This window comes from Heterodontus francisci, chromosome 3 (assembly GCF_036365525.1).
Source record: "Heterodontus francisci isolate sHetFra1 chromosome 3, sHetFra1.hap1, whole genome shotgun sequence".
Taxonomy (NCBI): Eukaryota; Metazoa; Chordata; class Chondrichthyes; order Heterodontiformes; family Heterodontidae; genus Heterodontus; species Heterodontus francisci.
In genome coordinates, this window is record NC_090373.1 from 28,317,455 (window position 1) to 28,339,001 (window position 21,547).

At 45.6% G+C, this 21,547-nt stretch overlaps 1 protein-coding gene across 5 annotated transcripts in view; it reads left to right on the plus strand.

Moving 5' to 3' along the window:
• The window catches only part of vit (vitrin), a 197,365-nt gene that overhangs the window by 167,890 nt on the left and 7,928 nt on the right, over positions 1–21,547 (plus strand). For all 5 annotated transcript variants that reach the window (XM_068020391.1, XM_068020408.1, XM_068020401.1 and 2 more), the window contains 4 exons: positions 8,557–8,613; positions 12,223–12,370; positions 14,147–14,250; positions 15,364–15,590. In XM_068020391.1, coding sequence (XP_067876492.1) covers positions 8,557–8,613; positions 12,223–12,370; positions 14,147–14,250; positions 15,364–15,590 — 536 coding nt within the window. The remainder of the gene's footprint in view (positions 1–8,556; positions 8,614–12,222; positions 12,371–14,146; positions 14,251–15,363; positions 15,591–21,547) is intronic.

Genomic DNA, 21,547 nt, shown 5'->3' on the forward strand with positions numbered 1-21,547 from the left:
TCTACGGAAACAGAGCAGAAGCACATTGCATATTTCCTATGAATTGAAACTTGCTCTCTTATACGAGTGAGAGAGCATTACATTTAACCTGCAAATAACCTTTCACCTTACTGCATGGCTTCTTGCCATGCACTCCTGTCTCCTGAATAGTACCACTCTATTAAAACACTTGCATACAGGCTATAACTAAAATCCAATTTACATGTATGAAAGATGATTACACAGAAGCAAAAATCAAACAGTAAAAATATTAGACAAACAAACTTAATTGAATCGATCCACTGAGTTTATATATCTGATTTAGAACTTTTTTAAAAAGTCCAATAATCAGCAAGATTTTTGGAGAATTCTTGAGTTTATCAAATAGAATCATGTAATCTTACAGCAGAGGAGGAGGTCAAGTTCTTTGAAAGGGCTGTCCAATCAGTTCCACTGCCCTGCTCTTACAGAATTATCCCAGCCAGCTGCCTGTATTGAGCACATTGTACTAACCATTTGCCAACATCATTGGTGTCAATTACAAAGGCGGTGCCTATAAATATATTTGTGTATAATTGGCAACTGAACTTCAATATAGATAAATGCGAGGTTGAACATTTTAGTGGAAAGAATAAAGATCTGGGGGTACAGATATACAAATTTTTAGAAGTACTAAAGCCATAAAAAAGGAAACTAAGCACTGGGGTTCATTTCTAGAGGGATAGAATTGAAAAGCTGAGAGTTTATATTAACAGATGCTGCCAGACCTGCTGAGTATTTCCAGCATTTCTTGTTTTTATTTCAGATTTCCAGCATCCGCAGTATTTTGCTTTTATTTTAGAGTTTATATTAAACCTGTATAGAACCTTGGTTAGACCACACTTGGAGTATTGTGAATTGTTCTGGCCTCTATATTATTAAAAAGGATATGGAGACTGGAGGAGGTGCAAAAAAGATTAACTAGAACTGAGAGATTATACCTATCAGGAAAGACTGAAAATACTGCGTTGTGTTTCTTGTTTGCTGTGCACAAACTCACCAATCACAAGGAGATGACTGGTATGAACAATACCAGTTCTTTTATTTGAAGACTAGGTCTGTTCTATACAGATTACAGGAGAGCCCAGAGATGCTGAGGCTAGAGATCCAACACACTACAACTACTGGGTCACATGCTGCATGACATCACTTCCTTCAGTGATGATCACACCCACTATTTGTACATTCCCTTGAAGCCCTAATACAACATCCCCCTTTTTTCCAAAGATAAACATTACACAGTAATAACAGATACATATAATACAATAGGGTTGTTGCAAAAACTATTTACATAAAGATGGATCTTCGCTTATCATTTAAGAGTCTCTGTAATGTAAAGGTGATTTGCTGATCCTTCTGCATCTCGTGATGGTGAAACCCTTTTGAGATCTAGACTCATCATTTTGTTGTTCTTGGCTTGTAAACACATTAGCTTCCGGTGTACTATCACTGCATTTGTTGTCTTTGCATTGATTTTCCACAATCTCACTCTGACCTCACCCTGGAGTACATTCCTGACACACCCGGAATGTTGAATGACACACAGCTGGATAATTCCCTCGGCTGGCTTTAGTTCCTCTGTAATGTTGCTCCGTTAGGTGTCATGACCTCATAGGCTCACTGCAAGCCTTAGAAACGTCTGTGGGAAACCAAGTTCCTTCAGTCAGGTGCATCACCTGAACTTTTGTCCAACATGTAGTCTAGGCAACTCCACGCCTGCATTTTGGACATTTATATGCTTCATCTTCCCTTGTTTTCTGAGATGCTTCTCTTGTACTGTTGAAAACTTGGACAAATGATGGCTAGGTAGTGGTGGTTTTCACTTGCCTCCCAAACATCATTTCTGCAGGTGACGGTAAGCCCATGTCCAAAAATGTAACATGGTAATCTGTAAGTCTTGATTTGTCTCCCTGCACTTTGCAATCAATGCCTTAATGGTATGGACCATTCTCTCAGCAAGACTGTTTGACTGAGGGTAATGTGGTGAGGCAGTCACATGGTTTATGCCCCATTTGACACAAATATTTCTGAAAGGCTTACCAATGTACTGTGGCCTGTTGTCTGATATGATCTCTTCTGGTGTCCCAGACTGAATATAGCACTCATTGTGTTTGCAATGGACAAGCTTGAGGTATCCTTCAACTGCCGGATGATTGGGAATTTGGAGAAGTAGCCCGTGACCAAGAAAAAATTACCACTACACACAGTGAACAGATCTGTTGCAGTATTGGACCAAGGATGTGATGTAACTTTGTGAGGGTTTATAGGCTCCCTGTGCTGATTCGGCTGGTGCCTCTGGCACGCCTCGCATATCCTCACAACCTTTTCTATATTGCTGCTGATCCCTGGCCAGTACAGTTTCCCTCGCCAGGCACCTTGCCCATATGCCCTTGGTGCAACTGCGACAAAATGTTCTGATGAAGAACTTCAGATATAAATAAAAGCAAAATACTGCGGATGCTGCAGATCTCTTTCCACAGATGCTGCCAGACCTGCTGAGTGGTTCCAGCATTTCTTGTTTTTATTTCAGATATAAGTAGCTGTTTTCCCTTGATTATTAAGCCTCTTGAGTTCCCTAATTCATCTCTGTAAGGCCACAAACATTTCACGTTGTCTTGCACTTCCTGAATCGTGTCAGGCCAACCTTCGATAATGGCTTTCCACAGTGCCATCAGTAGTGGATCTCAGACTGTCTCCTCTTGAAGTTGGTTGCACTTGTGCTGACCAATACTCATCAAGTTGACTTTGACTATATCCTTGATTTCAATATCCAAGCTACTCACTTGAAAATTCAATGAAATATCCGCAGTTTTCTTCAGATTCAGATTAGAGTGTCTGAAGTGATCATTCTATTTCCTGGTTTGGAACGGACTTTGCAATCGTATCCTTAAACTTTTATGAGAAGTCTCTGCAGTCTAGGTGGTGCACTTGTCAACGGTTTGCACTAAATCGTCTCCAATAGTTTGTGGTCTGTTTCCACAATGAATCTTTTACTGGAGAGGTACATGTAGAATCTTGTTACCCCAAACACTACAGCCAGAGTCTCATGCTCTATATTTGAATAATTTGATTGTGCTTTCGATAAACCCTTTGAGCCAAATGCATCAGGTTTTCCATCCTGCATAATGCACACTCTTAGCCCTTTCTGAGACACATGACCTCTAGGACAGTCTCCTTCCTTGGGTCATAACATTGCAGAACACTTGCCTGCCCTGACAATGCCTGTTTCAGTTATGCGAATACACGCTGATGGTCCTCCTGCCATAGGTATAGGATATCCTTTCTCAGCAACTCTCTCAGCAATGCTCCTCATTCTGCAAAGTTAAATATGTGTGGTGCCAAGAAGTTACATAATCCAAGGCACCGCTGCAAGTCCTCCCGGTCCTGGAGAGTCGGCATCACTTTCGCATCCTCTATTTTTCTTGGATCCGGACGTATCCTGGAACTGGTGTATATAGAGCCAGAAACATTGATGTGACTCACATTCACTTCACACTTCTTACTGTTGAAGATGAGTCCTTCACAACCAGCCACTGCCATCAAGAAGTGTAGATGCCAATCATGTTCCTCTTTTGTTTTTCCAATTACCACAATATCATCGGCAAATCACATGTATTCTGGCACATTCTCTGTAATTCTGTCCATATACTGTTGGAACAGATCCTGACTGACATATAAGTCAAAAGGCAACCTCTGGAAACAGTATCATCCAAATGGTGTCCTGAAAGTAGTTATCTCGAGACTCCGATGCTAGAGGAACAGACCAATACCAATGCTTGGTGTCCAACTTGGAGAAAACTTCACTCCTGAGAATTTGGAATTCAGTTCCTCTAATGTTGGAATCTTGTGTGGAAATTGCCGTCTTTCTTTAATACGCTTGTAATTGAGCTGCACCAGTGGGTGTGCTCATGCACAGGGCGAATAATGCCGTTTCGTTCCATGTCATCTAGCTTGACCTTTAGCTTCCCCTGTACCTGCACATGCACTTCCTGGGAGGGTCAATCGACGGAGCTGCATCCTCCTTTAGGTACAACACAGCATCACCTCTGAAACTCCCTGTGGCATCGAATCTGGCCGGGTACATCAGTTGCAAATCGTGGACTGACTCGATATGTTTATTCCTGGCATCTTCTGTTACTGTTGGTGCATTGGAAATCCCGTGAATGGTTACAATGTTCAATTCCCTGCACACCAATAACCCTGCTACTGTCAGTCCACCTGTGTCTACTAGGTAGAAAACTTGCAGTGACCATACAGATCTGCTGTAACTTCAGTGTTATTGTGCCGATGCAATGGATGGTGATCCATTGTAAGCCATTAATCTGGCTGTTGTAGGTTGCACCATTGACTCCCAACAATCAAAGTACATTGTCCTTTAGAATTCAAACTGGCAAGATGTTTTACATTCGCCCCAGTGTCAGTCTTGGCGGTGAGTTTGTGGACAGCTTGCAATGGGTTCAGGAGGCTGCATTTACCACATGATTTGCTTGGTTTTTGCACCTTAGTCATGGCGCCGATACTTGTAGCCACACCTAATGCCTGCAAGTGTTGTTGTCCAATCACAATGGCTTCGTACTTCCTGCCATTGTTCAACAATGCGTCAATGCTGTGACCTTTCTTCTTCTCCAGAAGGTCTTTTCGGAACGCTACTCTTGGTGTTGAAGCAATGACCAGTTCCATAATGCTGTCTGACAGTTCAGCCTCAGAGAAGTCACAGTCTCTACCCTTATCACAGCACTTGTCGACACACTGATCGATCAACTCTTCCAGCTGCTGTCTGTAAGTCATCATCTCCAAACGGTGGATTCTGAAGCTCACCTATACACAAAGCTGATCCTCCAGTGTGCTTCTAAGTTTACCAGGGTCCTTCTGATCTTCTTCTGATAGTCCCGATATGTTGATTCTGTGGAACCCCCCTCCTTTCCAGCAGCAATCAATCTTGACCGCCCTCTTGTCAGCATCCACGATAACCATATCTAAGAAACATAGTTTCATCGTCTCTTGGAAAAGCCTAAATTCCGACATGATGTCTGCTGCCTTCCAGTCCATGCTGGGGAACGTGGTAGTCATGCTTCTGATGTTCTTTCTCTGCTACAGACTGTTCCCCCTTAAAAAGCTTAAGGATTGTCAGCCTGCAGTTCCAGTCTTTGCCACACTGTGCTGCTGTTTCTCTGTTTGTGTTTAGTAGCACTGCAGTGCTCCATGCGCCTGCAGTTCTGCTCTTTGCCACACTGTGGTGCTGTTTCCCAGTTCCCACGCTTGTGTTAAGCCCCGCCAACAAAGCAGTCAGCCCAGGAAAACGGTTCTTTTTACTTCTGGCTGAGTCAGAATGGACTTTGGATGGCATGATCCTGGACCAACCTGCAGGAAACTTGGACAGCGTGATCCTGAACCAACCTGCTTCTTCTTCTGACCACTGGTTCGTCAATTTTAAAGTCAAGTACTCAATGTGCTGCTCGAATGCTCCTTTTAGAGACTTTGCCTTTTTCTGCGTGTGGCTTCTGCTCTTGCTGTAGACGGCTTGTGTGGCCCCCAAACTACATCTGTGGCTCTTCCTGACCTCGGGCTGGTTCCTCTCCACGACCTTGCACTGAAGTGAAGCACCACGTTGCTGATCTTCTGTGCAACTTCTCAGCTTTAAATTTTTTAAATTCTGCAATGTGGTCTGGTCTTCAAAGGCACACGTCTGCCACCGTATTGTGTTTCTTGCTTGCTGTGCACAAACTTACCAATCACACCGAGACGACTCGTACGAATAATGTAGGTTCTTTTATTTGACGACTAGGACTGTTATATATAGGTTACAGGAGAGCCCACTACACATGTCTAGCCTAGGGACCCAACACAGTACAACTACTGGGTCACATGCTGCATGATATCACTTCCTTCAGCTATGATCACACCCACTATTGTGCATTCCCTTAAAGTCCTACACAACAGACTGGGGCCCTTTTCTCTAGAAAAGAGAAGACTGAGCAATGCTCTGATAGGTCTTCAAAATTCTGAAAGGGTTTGATCGGGTTAAAAAAAACAAAATGCTGGAAATACTCAGTAGGTCTGGCAGCATCTATGGAAAGAGTTAATGTTTCAGGTCAGCGACCTTTCATCAAGGGTTCATCAATATAACATAGTCACTAAAAATCCAATGGGGAACTCAGGAGAAACGACTTTATCTGGAGAGTGGTGAGAATGTGGAAACTCGTACCACATGGAGTGAATGAGGCAAATAGCACAGATGCATTTAAGAGGAAGCTAGATAAAAGTATGAGGGTGAAAGGAATAAAAGAATATGATGGGATGAGATGGAGAGGGATGGGAGGAGGCTCATGTGGAAAATAAACACCAGGATGGATCCTTGTTCTGTGCTGTAAATACTTTGTAATGACGTATAAGTGGGGTGGTGATTTTGGGCAGATCAAGTAGTTATTCACGGTTCATCCCCATCCACCTTCAGTTCAATCCCATCCCCATCCCCTGTTCATCCCCGTTCATCCCCATCCACCTTCAGTTCATTTTCCCCCCCGATCACCTTTTGTTCACCACCCCCCTCTGGTCACCTTCTGTTCACCACCCCCGATCATTTTTTGTTCACTGTTCCCTCCCTCCCGATCACCTCCCGATCACCTCCTGTTCACCGACCCCCGATCACTTTTTGTTTACCGTCCCCCGGATCACTTTTTGTTCACCGTCCCCCCCGATAATGTTCTGTTCATTCCCCCCACCCTCATCACCTTCTGTGCCAGAGGGTAGCCAGTGTGGGTGTAGCACACCAGAGAGGAACCAGTGTGGGTGGAACCTGCCAGAAAGGAGCCAGTGTAGGTGGAGTGCACCAGGGAGGAGCCAGTGTGGCTGGAGCCCGACAGAGAGGAGCCAGTGTGGGTGGAGCCCAGCAGAGAGGAGCCAGTGTGGGTGGAGCCCAGGAGAGAGGAGCCAGTATGGGTGGAGCCCACCAGGGAGGAGCCAGTGTGGGTGGAGCCCACCAGGGAGGAGCCAGTGTGGGTGGAGCGCACCAGGGAGGAGCCAGTGTGGCTGGAGCCTGCCAGAGAGGAGCCAGTGGGGGTGGACCGCGCCAGAGAGGAGCCAGTGTGAGAGGAGTGCGCCAGAGAGGAGCCAGTGGGGGTGGACCGCGCCAGAGAGGAGCCAGTGTGGGTGGACCGCGCCAGAGAGGAGCCAGTGTGAGAGGAGTGCGCCAGAGAGGAGCTAGTTTGGGTGGACCGCACCAGAGAGGAGCCAGTGTGGGTGGACCACGCCAGAGAGGAGCCAGTGTGGGAGGGGTGCGCCAGAGAGGAGCCAGTGTGGGAGGAGTGCGCCAGAGAGGAGCCAGTTTGGGTGGAGTGCGCCAGAGAGGAGACAGTGTGGGTGGACTGCACCAGAGAGGAGCCAGTGTGGGTGGACCGCACCAGAGAGGAGCCAGTGTGGGAGGAGTGCGCCAGAGAGCAGCCAGTGTGGGAGGAGTGCGCCAGAGAGCAGCCAGTTTGGGAGGAGTGCGCCAGAGAGGAGCCAGTTTGGGAGGAGTGCGCCAGAGAAGAGCCAGTGTGGGAGGAGTGCGCCAGAGAGCAGCCAGTTTGGGAGGAGTGCGCCAGAGAAGAGCCAGTGTGGGAGGAGTGCGCCAGGGAGCAGCCAGTGTCAGAGGACTGCGCTGTGTGAGAGGGAGGCTCTTCTTGCCATACTCAAGTTCATCTCATTAAGGCATTTACATAGCGTGTTTAATTTATTTTATTTATTTAGAGATACAGCACGGAAACAGACCCTTTGGCCCACCAAGTCTGTGCCGACCAACAACCACCCATTTATACTAACCCTGCAGTAATCCCATATTCCCTGCCACCTACCTATACCAGGGGCAATTTATAATGGCCAATTTACCCATCAACCTGCAAGTCTTTGGCTGTGGGAGGAAACCGGAGCACCCGGAGAAAACCCACGCAGTCACAGGGAGAACTTGCAAACTCCGCACAGGCGGTACACAGAACTGAACCCGGGTCCCTGGAGTTGTGAGGCTGCGGTGCCAACCACTGCGCCACTGTGCCGCCCAATGTAGTAAAACATCCCAGTGCACTTCACAGGAGCGTTATAAAACAAAATCTGACATGGGGCCACATAAGAAGGTACTAGGGCAGATGGCCAACAGCTTGGTCAAACTGGTAGGTTTTAAGGAATGTCTTAAAGGACGAGAGACAGAGAGGTTTGGGGAGGTAATTCCAGAGCTTAAGTCCTTGGCAGCTGAAGGCACGGCCACCAATGGTGGAGCGATTAAAATTGGGAATGCACATGTGGCCAGAATTGGAGGAGTGAGTTAGGATACAGACAGCTGAGTTTTGGATGAGCTCAATTTACGGAGGGTTTAAAATAGGAGGTCGATCAGGAGTGAATTGAATAGTCAAAGGTGACATATCCTGACAACAATCACAAAGAGACACTGGGGAGATTTGCCCTCATCAGTGAGGATATAATTCTGAGGAGACTTGGTTTTGTAATAAGGACAAGGAGGACTTGCTGTTGATAAATGTACTGATTTTAGATTTTCTTCCTAACCAGGTTTCAGCACAAAGGACCAGGATTTCATTGAGGAGCCGATTTCCCAGGGAGATCAAAGTAACTACATTTCTTTGCCTTTTGAAATTATTGACTCCAATAGATAGTAAAGCAATAGTGTGAAATTACATTTTATTGCTTACTGTGCAGAAATCATAGTTTTACAAAGAAACGCTCCCAACCAGGAGTTCCAGGTGACGGGAAAGCGCATCAGAAATTTGCCCCAGAATTTTCAAGGGCAACGAGTAAAATGAATGCATTGTTCTCTATACTTGAATTGCTGATGTGTTTTCCCGACGTGCAATGCTTGAGGTTCAGATCACTAAATGGCAGAATCAACCACTTGACTTTTATCACTTGTCGATAATTCTTCACCTCAGTAAAGGCAGGCAGAGCCACCCCATTGAAATGACCAGAAGTGGGTTGACCAGGAAATGTGCAGTGTGTAGGAAGAGCATCTCCAGGCCAGTTTCCTCTTCTGTGAGCAAAAAGATGAGCAAAGTGGTTTTTATCAGCTTTAAGAATTTACAAGCAAAAAGGTGGAATTGACACTTGCTGAGAATGTAATTTTCTTAATTGGTTTAAATTATCCTCTGATGTTAATTATAACACTTGCCAAGCATTCAAGAATCACTGACATGTTGAGAGGCTTGTCCAAGGTGCAGTGGGCAGCTATGGTTTTATTGCAAAAATGTGAATTGTGCAGAGTTTTCTCCTGACTGGATTTGATTAACTAAGGGGGTTAATGCAGTTTTCCAGAGAACTTTTTTTTCCCTTACTGGCCCTGGATTTTTCTCTGTTTTTCACCTCTCCCAAGAGGTTATATGACTGCATCGGGCTGGTGGGAGGAACTCAGTCTCAGAATAAGGGACAGGCCATTTAGGACTGAGATGAGGAGGAATTTTTTTCACTCAGAGGGTGGTGAATCTTTGGAGTTTGCTACCCCAGAGGGCTGTCTAGGCTCAGTCATTGAGTATGTTCAAGACAGAGAGCAATAGATTTCTACATGTTAAAGACATCAAGGGATATGGGGATAGTGCAGGAAAATGGTGTTGAAGTAGAAGATCAGCCATGATCCCACTGAATGGTGGAGTGGGCTCGAAGGGCTGAATGGCCTCTCCCATTCCTATTACGTTCGTATGTTCCCACCTATCAAAAATAAGCTGAAGCCAGAAATACAGCGGGGAGGCAGAGGGATGTCAGGGTAGGTGGAGAACGTTCCCAGATGGTGGGGGTTAGGGCAGGAAACTTGGTCCTATAATGGTCTCTAGTATTTGCACTGTGAGTGCCTCGGGTTATCAATCCTTCTGGATTGCCTGGAGTCTCCAGGAATTAAAGATTAATCTTCAGGTAACTGTGGGAGAAAAATCATAGGGGCACTTAAACTAAAAACGTGGGAGTTGGAAAAGAAATGGTGACACATATAGTCGAGTCTAATCGGGTTCGGGACAGGTAGCCAGGCTTTATTCAGTAAGGCTTTTGATAAGGTCCCAGGTGGCAGATTGGTCAAGAAGGTAAGAGCCCATGGGATCCAGGGCAAATTGGATCCAAAATTGTCTTAGTGACAGGAGGCAGAGGTGATGGTCGAGGGTTGCTTTTGTGATTGGATGCCTGTGACCAGTGGTGTACCGCAGGGATCGGTGCTGGGTCCCTTGCTGTTTGTTTTGTACATTAATGATTTAGATGTGAATATAGGAGATATGATCAGTAAGTTCTCAGATGACACAAAAATTGGTGGTGTCGTAAATAGTGAGGAGGAAAGCCTTAGATTACAGGACGATATGGATGGGCTGGTAAGATGGGCAGAGCAGTGGCAAATGGAATTTAATCCTGAGAAGTGTGAGGTGATGCATTTTGGGAGGACTATCAAGGCAAGGGAATATACAATGGATGGTAGGACCCTAGGAAGTACAGAGGGTCAGAGGAACCTTGGTGTACTTGTCCATAGATCACTGAAGGCAGCAGCACAGGTAGATAAGATGGTTAGGAAGGCATATGGGATACTTGCCTTTATTGGCCGAGGCATAGAATATAAGAGCAGGGGGGTTATGATGGAGATGTATAAAACACTAGTTAGGCCACAGCTGGAGTACTGTGTACAGTTCTGGTCGCCCCACTAGATGAAGGATGTGATTGCACTGGAGAGGGTGCAGAGGAGATTCACCAGGATGTTGCCTGGGCTGGAGCATTTCAGCTATGAAGAGAGACTGAAAAGGCCAGGGTTGTTTTCCTTAGAGCAGAGAAGGCTGAGGAGGGACATGATTGAGGTATATAAAATTATGAGGAGCATAGATAGGATAGATGGGAAGAAACCTTTTCCCTAAGCTGAGGTTTCAATAACCAGGGGGCATAGATTTAAGGTAAGGGGCAGAATGTTTAGAGGGGTTTTGAGGAAAAGATTTTCACCCAGAGGGTGGTTGGAATCTGGAACACTGTCTGAAGGGGTGGTAGGGGCAGGTACCCTCACAACATTTAAGAAGTATTTAGATGAGCACTTGAAAGGCCATAGCATACAAGGCTACGGGCCAAGTGCTAGTAAATGGGATTAGAATAGATAGACGCTTGATGGCTGGCACATACACGATGGGCCGAAGGGCCTGTTTCTGTGCTTTATAACTCTATGGCTGTTTAACTGACAGTCAAGAATCATCCAATTGGCTAATGAAGAGTCTGTTCACATTCTGATTGGTGGGGGAAAGCAGGATGTCGTGAGGACAGGGTGACCAATGGGGGAAGCTAGGGGCGGGAAAGCTAGAGAGAGCAGCTCATGTGATAAAACCTCCAGGATGACATCCAGCCAGACGGTATGGACGCCCAGTTAGATTGGCTTATAATGATGCTACTGTCACACTGGCTTGGAAATAACACATTTGTGTGAGGTCCAGCGTTTAGCAGAGGTTTAAACCCAGCTGAGATAAAGGACTGAACATCCCCAAAACAGTGTAATGTCCTACGTCAAGAGTTAAATATTGCCAAACCAATTCCTAGGCTCTAATTATATTGCTATTTATAACTATGACCTTGCCCACCTCCCCCCACCACCCCAACCCCTCAGCCTTCTGTCTCTGCTCTTTTGTTCATTTACTCCCTCTTTTCCCAACTGGTCTGGCCTATACGTGACTCCAGTCCTAGACCAAAGTCGTTGACTCTTAACCACCCTCTGAAGTGGCTTAGCAAATCATTTAGTTCTATCAGGCTGCTACGAAGAATAATGAGAATAAAATCACAGGATTTCAGTGGTTCACCCCTAAATCACCTAGTTCTAACATTAAGTTTATCTCCTTTTGTCCTGGATTCCCCCAAAGGAAATAGTTTCTCCTTTTCTACCCTATCAACTCCTTTTAACATTTTAAAAGCCTTGTAAGATCTCCTGAGTTCTGATGAAAGGTCACTGACCTGAAACGTTAACTCTGTTTCTCTCTCCATAGATGCTGCCAGACCTGCTGTGTATTTCTAGCATTTTGTGTTTTTATTGTCTAAATCTTTGATGTACACAGCGGTCCCTGTGGCCTGACTAATGGTGGTGCTGCAGCAGGGGAGAGGGCAGTGGTGGGGGTAGGGGAGGCGGTGTGGTGGAGGGGCTGGGAGGTGGAAAATCCGTGCCCATATCTCTGAAGGAAGGGACACATTTTTCTGTGTAGTAAGAGATTAATTTTCTCATCATTGCAGATTGCAAGGTTGATCTTGCATTCCTGGTGGATGGAAGTTGGAGCATTGGAAGGCGGAGATTCGGTATTCAGAAGAAGTTTTTGATGAATATTGCTCAAGCCCTTGGTATTGGAGTAGCAGGCCCGCTGATCGGCATCATTCAGTTTGGGTGAGCAGAATCAATAGCTCCCCTCTGTGTATGTAAAATGAAAGTAAAACAAGGAAGTAGAGCACTCTGTGATGTCCAGAGATTGTGAAAGACACTATGTAAATGCAAGTTCTTTCCTTTATTTACTAGATAGAGTCATGGAGTCATTTATGGTACAGAAGGAGGCCATTCGGCCCATTGAGTCCATGCCAGTTCTCCATGGAGCAATCCAGTCAGTCCCACTCCCCCGCTCGTTCCCCATGGCCCTGCAAATCTATTTCCTGCAAGTGGCCATCCAACTTCCTTTTGAAGTCAGTGATTGTCTCTGCTTCCACCACCTTTGTGGGCAGCGAGTTCCAGGTCATTACCACTTACTGTGTAAAAAAGTTCTTTTCATATTCCCCTGCATGTCTTGCCCAAAACCTTCAATCTGTGTCCCCTAGTCCTTGTACCATACCTTGTACTATGGGCGGCACAGTGGCGCAGTGGTTAGCACCGCAGCCTCACAGCTCCAGCGACCCGGGTTCAGTTCTGGGTACTACCTGTGTGGAGTTTGCAAGTTCTCCCTGTGACCGCGGGGGTTTCTGCCGGGTGCTCTGGTTTCCTCCCACAGCCAAAGACTTGCAGGTTGGTAGGTAAATTGATTATTGTAAATTTCCCCTAGTGTAGGTAGGTGGTTGGAGAATGGTGGGGATGTGGTAGGGAATATGGGATTAATGTAGGATTAATAGAAATGGGTGGTTGTTGGCCGGCACAGACTCGGTGGGCCAAAGGGCCTGTTTCAGTGCTGTATCTCTCTATGACTCTATCAGTTAATGGGAACAGTGTTTCCTTGTCTAACTTATCTAAGCCTGTCATAATCTTGTACACCTCTATCAAATCTCCCCGCAATCTCCTTTTCTCTAAGGAGAACAAACCTTGTAACTAAAACCCTCCATTCCTGGAACCATTCTGGTAAATCTCGTCTGTACCCTCTCAAGGACCCTCACATCCTTCCTAAAGTGTGGTGACCAGAAGTGGACACAATACTCCAAGCTGGGGCTTAACTCGAGCTTCATAAAGATTCATCATAACTTGCCTTCTTTTGTACTCGATGCCTTTATTTATGACGCCCAAAATCCCATATGCTTTGCCAACCATTCTCTCAATATGTCCTGCCACCTTCAAAGATCTATACGCATGAACCTCCAGGTCCCTCTGTTCCTGCACTCTTTAGAACTGTGCCATTAAATATATATTGCCTTTCCCTATTCCTTCTTCCAAAGTGCATCACCTCACACTTGTCAATATTAAATTCCATCTGCCACTGGTCTGCCCATTCTGCTAGCCTGTCTGTGTCCAGTTGCAGGCAGTTCATATCATCCTCACTGTTTGCTACATCTCCAAGTTTGGTATCGGCAAATTTTGAGATTCTACTCTGTATTCCAAGATCCAAGTCATCTATATATCGCAAAAAAAAACAGTGGTCCCAGCATAGACACTTGGGAACACCACTGTCTACCATCCTCCAGTCTGAAAAACAATCATTTACCACGACTCGTTGTTTACTGTCCTTAAGCCAATTTTTAAAATCCAATTGGACACTGACGCTCCTATTCCATGAGCCTCAGTTGTTTTAACCAGCCTTTTATGTGATACCTTACCAAATACTTTCTTAAAATCCATATAAACAACATCCACCACATTCCCTTCATCAACCTTCTCTGTTACTTCATCAAAAAATTCAATTAGGTTAGTCAAGCATGATCTGCCTTTTACAAATCCATGCTGGATGACATTGACTTATTGTCATTTTAGGAACAACGCTAGCACAGAGTTCAGCCTACAAACTTACCGAAACTCTCACCATCTTAAAAGTGCCATTGAAAAGATTCCACAGAGAGGTGGTCTCTCCAATGTGGGTAAGTGCCTCACCCTTCTCGATGTGTTCACATCACATCTATACCTTCAAACTGTTGGAAAAAGGTGGTATCAGTGAGCTTGCAGGAGATCTCTCAGTCCAAAGAAAAGCTGTAGCAGTGTTTAGAACAATTTGTTAATGCTGATTTGCTATTTAAGTAGCCATGCTTGTGACACCATGTGTTAATAACTATTTTTAAAAACTGATGACTGGGTTGCTGTCATTAGAGTACAAGGATACCTTCATCCTAATTAAAACAAAACATCATTTCAGGTTTTCTTGTTTGTTCTGTTTCATGTGGAAAAGAACCCCCTACCCGCCGCCCCAACTGTCTCCCACCAGAGATAAACCCTTTGCTCCACCACTGGTGGCTGTGCCTTCAGCTGCCTTGGCTCCACATTCTGGAATTCCCTCCCTAAACCTCTCTTTTCTCCTTCAAGACACTCCTTAAACCTACCTCATTGAGCAAGCTTTCGGTCACCTGTCCTAATATCTCATGTGACTCACAGGGGACATCTGGAATGTAAGCTAGTTTGCAGGACCCTGACTTTATCAAAATTACTGATGCAGGGCCAACTCTTTCCCAACTTACCCTTCTGAGTCAGAAGGTTGTGGATTCAAGTCCCACGTCACGGAATTGAGCACAATATACAGCCTAACACTCAGTGTAGTGCTAAGGGAATACAGAATGAAACCATATTTGAGGAAATTCCCTCACCTCTCCCATACAAAGACCAAATAATTACATAGTATCGACAGCACAGGAACAGGCCATTTGGCTACACATGAGCCTCCTCCCATCCTACATCAGCTCACCCTATCGCCATGTCAATTCTTCTTGGAAGGCACCTAACTGAGTTCCATTTTAAATGTAAAATATGTTAGTTTACATAAAGTTTCAATTAGAGAGAGATGTTTTTGTGGTTTGGAAGCGATACAAACCTGGGCTTCTATCATAAGAACAACAGTCCCACATCAATGTTAAATGACTCAACTGAGGTTCCAGAATATGTTCCAGTGCAACAATAATTTAGGCCATGGGGCAACAGAGAATTCCACTGCATAGCAGAAAGTATGGAAATGATTGGAAACTGTGGACTCTCTCTCTTTGCAGGGAGTGCGCTCAGGCATGCCATTGAGAACTTCTTTTCCAGTGAGCAGGGGAACCGTGGAGGAGCCCCCAATGTGGTGGTGATCCTGGTCGATGGTTGGCCCACTGATAAGGTTGAAGAAGCTGCCCGCCTCGCCCGAGAGTCCGGCATCAACATCTTCTTCATCACCGTGGAAGGTGCAGACCAGAGCGAGAGGCAGAACATGGTCGAGAGAGACTTTGTAGACAAGGTGAAGTCATGAATTCTGTTCCCAGAGCGATCACGGAATATCGAAAGTGCGACAGAATAGTCTCCACTTCATGTTCCCTCCAATTTAGAGATCCATACCTCACGGTGTCCTACATTTATCACTCTTCAAATGCTTGTAAAAGCTGGTAATTAACATAGGGGTTAGCTCAAAACTGTCGGGCCTGTATGTCAAAGCTGCATCAGTGACATGACTGTTCCAGGCCCACGAGTTAACTGTGACTGGACTGGCGACTGGCCGAATCTGTGTTGTTGCAGTTCTTGAATTGTAAAATATTCAAGCACCGAAACAAGCCATTCAACTCATCTAATCTTTGTCAGTTTGGTTTTCCCCAGTGTGAGATGAGTTGAATCTCACTCTCTTGTTCTCTCCCTCATTTTAATGTGACTCTTTTTCAAGTAACTACAAAATTCCCTTTTAAAGGAGTTTATAAACTTGGTTTGCAGCATTGATTTCCACATTCTTGCTTCTGTGTAAAGGTTTATTTTTCCTTACCTTTCCTTGAATTTGTTTTCATGATTATTTTAAATTTGTGGCTTATCGTTACTGTCTCACTGACCAATGGAAACAATCCATCACTGGTTACCTTATTCTAACCCTTTGTAATCTTGAAAGCCTCTATGGGTAACCTCATAACCTTCGCAGCTCCTGTGAAAAAGGTCCAAACTTCTCAAATCTCTTTGGAAGTATAATCCATCATCTCTGGTACCATCCTATTGCTTCTACTCTGCACCTTCTCCATTGCTTTTCTACCCTCCTATAATGGAGTACCCAAACCTGCATGCATGGTTCAAGTAGGCTTAGGGTGACAAGACCTCCAATCTTCCCTCCTTTCAGGTGCAAGTGCTTGACTGAGATAAGAACCTTCACCGCACACCAGTACAGGTGATGCTGACAGACAGGCAGAAACTTACTGAAGTACATTGAAATAAAACGTCTCAGAAAAATTTGGTTAAACGCTAATCTTCACAGATCCCTGTAGAGAATGATTAAAACCTGGCACATTTTATAAGGCTGCGTTTGCTGACAACGCAACCCTTAGGTGATGCAGTACTTGCACATGCACAAATGCAGCCTTATGCACTGAAACGTCACTGCCTGCGATGTTTTTGGCGGCTACCAGTAGTAAAGATGGCACTGCTCAATTTATCACAAAAACAAAAACAAATGAAACCCAAATGGCGACAGTGGCTGCAATCGCCACCTCCATCACACCCCCAATAGTAACCCGCTCCCTCCTGTCATCGCACTTCTCTTCGCTGCTGCCTCTGCGCATGTGTGAAGCTGAGAGTGCTCTGATGACGTCAGCGCTGGGCTACGTTGTCAGGAGTCACTTTGATTTTATACAGCCACCCCTGGATGGCTTTAATCTGCTCAATTTTTATAGAACCAATTCATGGCACAGAGTGAAAACTGAACTCTGAAGTCTTGTTAATCTGCCATCAGAGGGCAGTGAATCACTACAGCAGGAATTCACATTTATATAACGCCTTTCATGACCTCAGGAATTGCTTCTTAAAGTGCCTCCACAGCCAGTGAAATACGGTCATTGTTAAAGACATTATGATATTTGTGGATGTGGCCAGACAGTCAAAAAAACCATCATCTGTGCATCAAAGGTAGAAAAAAAGGTAGCTCCTGAGATAGCGGATGCGCTCATTACAATTTTCCAAAATTCCTTAGATTCTAGAACAGTCCCCACAAGATTGGAAGTTAGCAAGTGTAACAGCACTATTCAAGAAAGGAGGGCAAGAGGAAACAGGGAACTAGAGACCAGTTAGCCTGACATCAATCATTGGGAAGATGATGGAATCTATTATTAAGGAAGTCTTTACAATGCATTAGAAAATCATAGTATGATCAGCCAAAGTCAACATGGTTTTATAATAGGGAAATTGTGTTTGACAAATTTATTAGAGTTTTTTGAGGATGTAACTAGTAGGGTAGATAAAGGGGAACCAGTAGATGTAATATACTTGGAATTCCAAAATTCCAAAAGACATTCAATAAGGTGCCACACAAAAGGTAAGAGCTTTTGGAGTTGGGGGTAAAATATTAGCATTGATGGAGGATTGGTTAATGGACAGAAAACAGAGAGTAGGGATAAACAGGGCATTTTCAAATTGACTGGTGAAGTGCCACAAACATCAATGCTGGGGCCTCAGCTATTTACAATCTATATTAATGACCTGGACAGAGACTGACAGTAATGTTTCTAAGTTTGCTGGTGATACAAAGCTAGGTGGGAATGTAAGTTATGAGGAGGATAGAGGCTGAAAAGAGATATAGACAGGTTAAATGAGTGGGCAACAAGGTGGCATTTGGAGTATAATGTGGGAATTGTAAGGTCACTCACTTTGGTACTAAGAATAGAAAATCAGAGTATTTTTTAAAAGGCATGAAACTTCTAAATGTTGATGTTCAGAGGGACTTGGTTCTACTTGTACAAGGAACATAAAAAAGTTAGCATACAGGTACAGCAAGCAATTAGGAAGGCAAATGGCATTTTTTTAATTCATTCGTGGGATGTGGGTATCGCTGGCTAGGCCAGCATTTATTGCCCATCCCTAATTGCCCTTGAGAAAGTGGTGGTGAGCTGCCTTCTTGAACCGCTGCAGTCCATGTGGGGTAGGTATACCCACAGTGCTGTTAGGAAGGGAGTTCGAGGATTTTGACCCAGCGACAGTGAAGGAACGGCGATATAGTTCCAAGTCAGGATGGTGTGTGACTTGGAGGGGAACTTGCAGGTGGTGGTGTTCCCATGCATTTGCTGCCCTTGTCCTTCTAGTTGGTAGAGGTCACGGGTTTGGAAGGTGCTGTCGACGGAGCCTTGGTGCATTGCTGCAGTGCATCTTGTAGATGGTACACAATGCTGCCACTGTGCGTCGGTGGTGGAGGGAGTGAATGTTTGTAGATGGGGTGCCAATCAAGCAGGCTGCTTTATCCTGGATGGTGTCGAAATCCTTGAGTGTTGTAGGAGCTGCACCCATCCAGGCAAGTGGAGAGTATTCCATCACACTCCTGACTTGTGCCTTGTAGATGGTGGACAGGCTTTGGGGAGTCAGGAGATGAGTTACACGCCCCAGGATTTCTAGCCTCTGACCTGCCCTTGTAGCCACGGTATTTATATGGCTACTGCAGTTCAGTTGCTGGTCAATGGTAGCCCCTAGGATGTTGATAGTGGGGGATTCAGTGATGGTAATGCCATTAAATGTCAAGGGGAGATGGTTAGATTCTCTCTTGTTGGAGATGGTCATTGCCTGGCACTTGTGTGGCATGAATGTTACTTGCCACTTATCAGCCCAAGCAGGGTTGTTGTCCAGGTCTTGCTGCATTTCTACATGGACTGCTTCAGTATCTGAGGAGTCACGAATGGTGCTGAACATTGTGCAATCATCAGCGAACATCCCCACTTCTGACCTTATGATTGAAGGAAGGTCATTGATGAAGCAGCTGAAGATGGTTGGGCCTAGGACACTACCCTGAGGAACTCCTGCAGTGATGTCCTGGAGCTCAGATGATTGACCTCCAACAACCATAGCTATCTTCCTTTGCGTTAGGTATGACTCCAACCACCGGAGAGTTTTCCCCCTAATTCCCATTGACTCCAGTTTTGCTAGGGCTCCTTGATGCCATACTCGGTCAAATGCTACCTTAATGTCAAGGGCAGTCACTCTCACCTCACCTCGAGTTCAGCTCTTTTGTCCATGTTTGAACCAAGGCTGTGATGAGGTCTGGAGCTGAGTGGCCCTGGCGGAACCCAAACTGAGCGTCACTGAGCAGGTTATTGCTAAGCAAGTACCGCTTGATGGCACTGTTGATGACACCTTCCGTCACTTTACTGATGATTGAGAGTAGACTGATGGGGCGGTAATTGGCCGGGTTGGACTTGTCCTGCTTTTTGTGTACAGGACATACCTGGGCAATTTTCCACATTGCAGGGTAGATGCCAGTGTTGTAGCTATACTGGAACAGCTTGGCTAGGGGTGCGGCAAGTTCTGGGGCACAAGTCTTCAGTACTATTGCCAGAATATTGTCAGGGCCCATAGCCTTTGCAGTATCCAGTGCCTTCAGTCGTTTCTTGATATCACACGGGGTGAATTGAATTGGCTGAAGTCTGACATTTATGATGCTGGGGACTTCAGGAGGAGGCCGAGATGGATCATCAACTCGGCACTTCTGGCTGAAGATTCTTGCAAATGTTTCAGCCTTATCTTTCGCACTGATGTGCTGGGCTCCCCCATCATTAAGGAAGGGGATATTTGTGGAGCCACCTCCTCCAGTTAGTTGTTTAGTTGTCCACCACCATTCATGGCTGGATGTGGCAAGACTGCAGAGCTTAGATCTGATCCGTTGGTTATGGGATCGCTTAGCTCTGTCTATTGCATGCTGCTTACGCAGTTTGGCACGCATGTAGTCCTCTGTTATAGCTTCACCAGGTTGACATCTCATTTTGAGGTATGCCTGGTGCTGCTCCTGGCATGCCCTCCTCATTGAACCAGGGTTGGTCTCCTGGCTTGATGGTAATGGTAGAGTGGAGGATATGCCGGGCCATGAGGTTACAGATTGTGGTTGAGTACAATTCTGCTGCTGCTGCTGATGGCCCACAGTGCCTCATGGGTGCCCAGTTTTGCATTGCTAGATCTGTTCGAAATCTATCCCATTTAGCACGGGTGATAGTGCCACACAACACGATGGACGGTATCCTCAATGTCAAGGTGGGACTTCGTCTCCACAAGGACTGTGCCGTGGTCACTCCTACCAATACTGTCATGGACAGATGCATCTGCGGCAGGCAGATTGTTGAGGATGTGGTCAAGTATGTTTTTCCCTCACCACCATCCACAGACCCAGTCTAGCAGCTATGTCCTTTAGGACTCGGCCAGCTCGGTCAGTAGTGGTGCTACCGAGCCACTCTTGGTGATGGACATTCAAGTCCCTCACCCAGAGTATATTCTGCGCCCTTGCCACCATCAGTGCTTCCTCCAAATGGTGTTCAACATAGAGAAGCACTGACTCATCAGCTGAGGGAGGGCGGTCGGTGGTAATCAGCAGGAGGTTTCTTTGTCCATGTTTGACCTGATGCCATGAGACTTCATGGGGTCCGGAGGCGATGTTGAGGACTTCCAGGGCAACTCCCTCCCTACTGTATACCACTGTGCCGCCACCTCTGCTGGGTCTGTCCTGCCGTTGGGACAGGACATACACAGGGATGGTGATGGTGGTGTCTGTAAGGTATGATTCCGTGAGTATGACTATGTCAGGCTGTTGCTTGACTAGTCTGTGGGAAAGCTCTCCCAACTTTGGCACAAGCCACCAGATGTTAGTAAGGAGGACTTTGCAGGGTCGACAGGGTTGGGTTTGCCATTGTCGTTTCTGGTGCCTAGGTTGATGCTGGGTGGTCCGTCCGGTTTCATTCCTTTTTATTAACTTTGTAGCGGTTAGATACAACTGAGTGGATTGCTAGGCCATTTCAGAGGGCATGTAAGAGTCAACCACATTGCTGTGGGTCTGGAGTCACATGTAGGCCAGACCAGGTAAGGACAGCAGATTTCCTCCCCTAAAGGACATTAGTGAACCAGATGGGTTTTTACAACAATTGACAATGGTTTCATGGCCATCATTAGACTAGCTTTTAATACCAGATTTATTAATTGAATTCAAATTCCACCTTCTGCTGTGGTGGGATTTGAACCCAAGTCCCCAGAGCAATACCCTGGGTCTCTGGTCGAGTGACAATACCAATACACCACCTGGGATTGGAGTACAAAAATAAGGAAGTCTTGCAACAATTGTACAGGGCTTTGGTGAGACCACACCTGGAGTACTGTGCACAGTTTTGGTCTCCATATCTAAGGAAAGATATACTTGCATTGGAGGCTATGCAGTGAAGGTTCACTAGGTTGCTTCCTGAGATGAGATGGTTGTCCTATGATGAG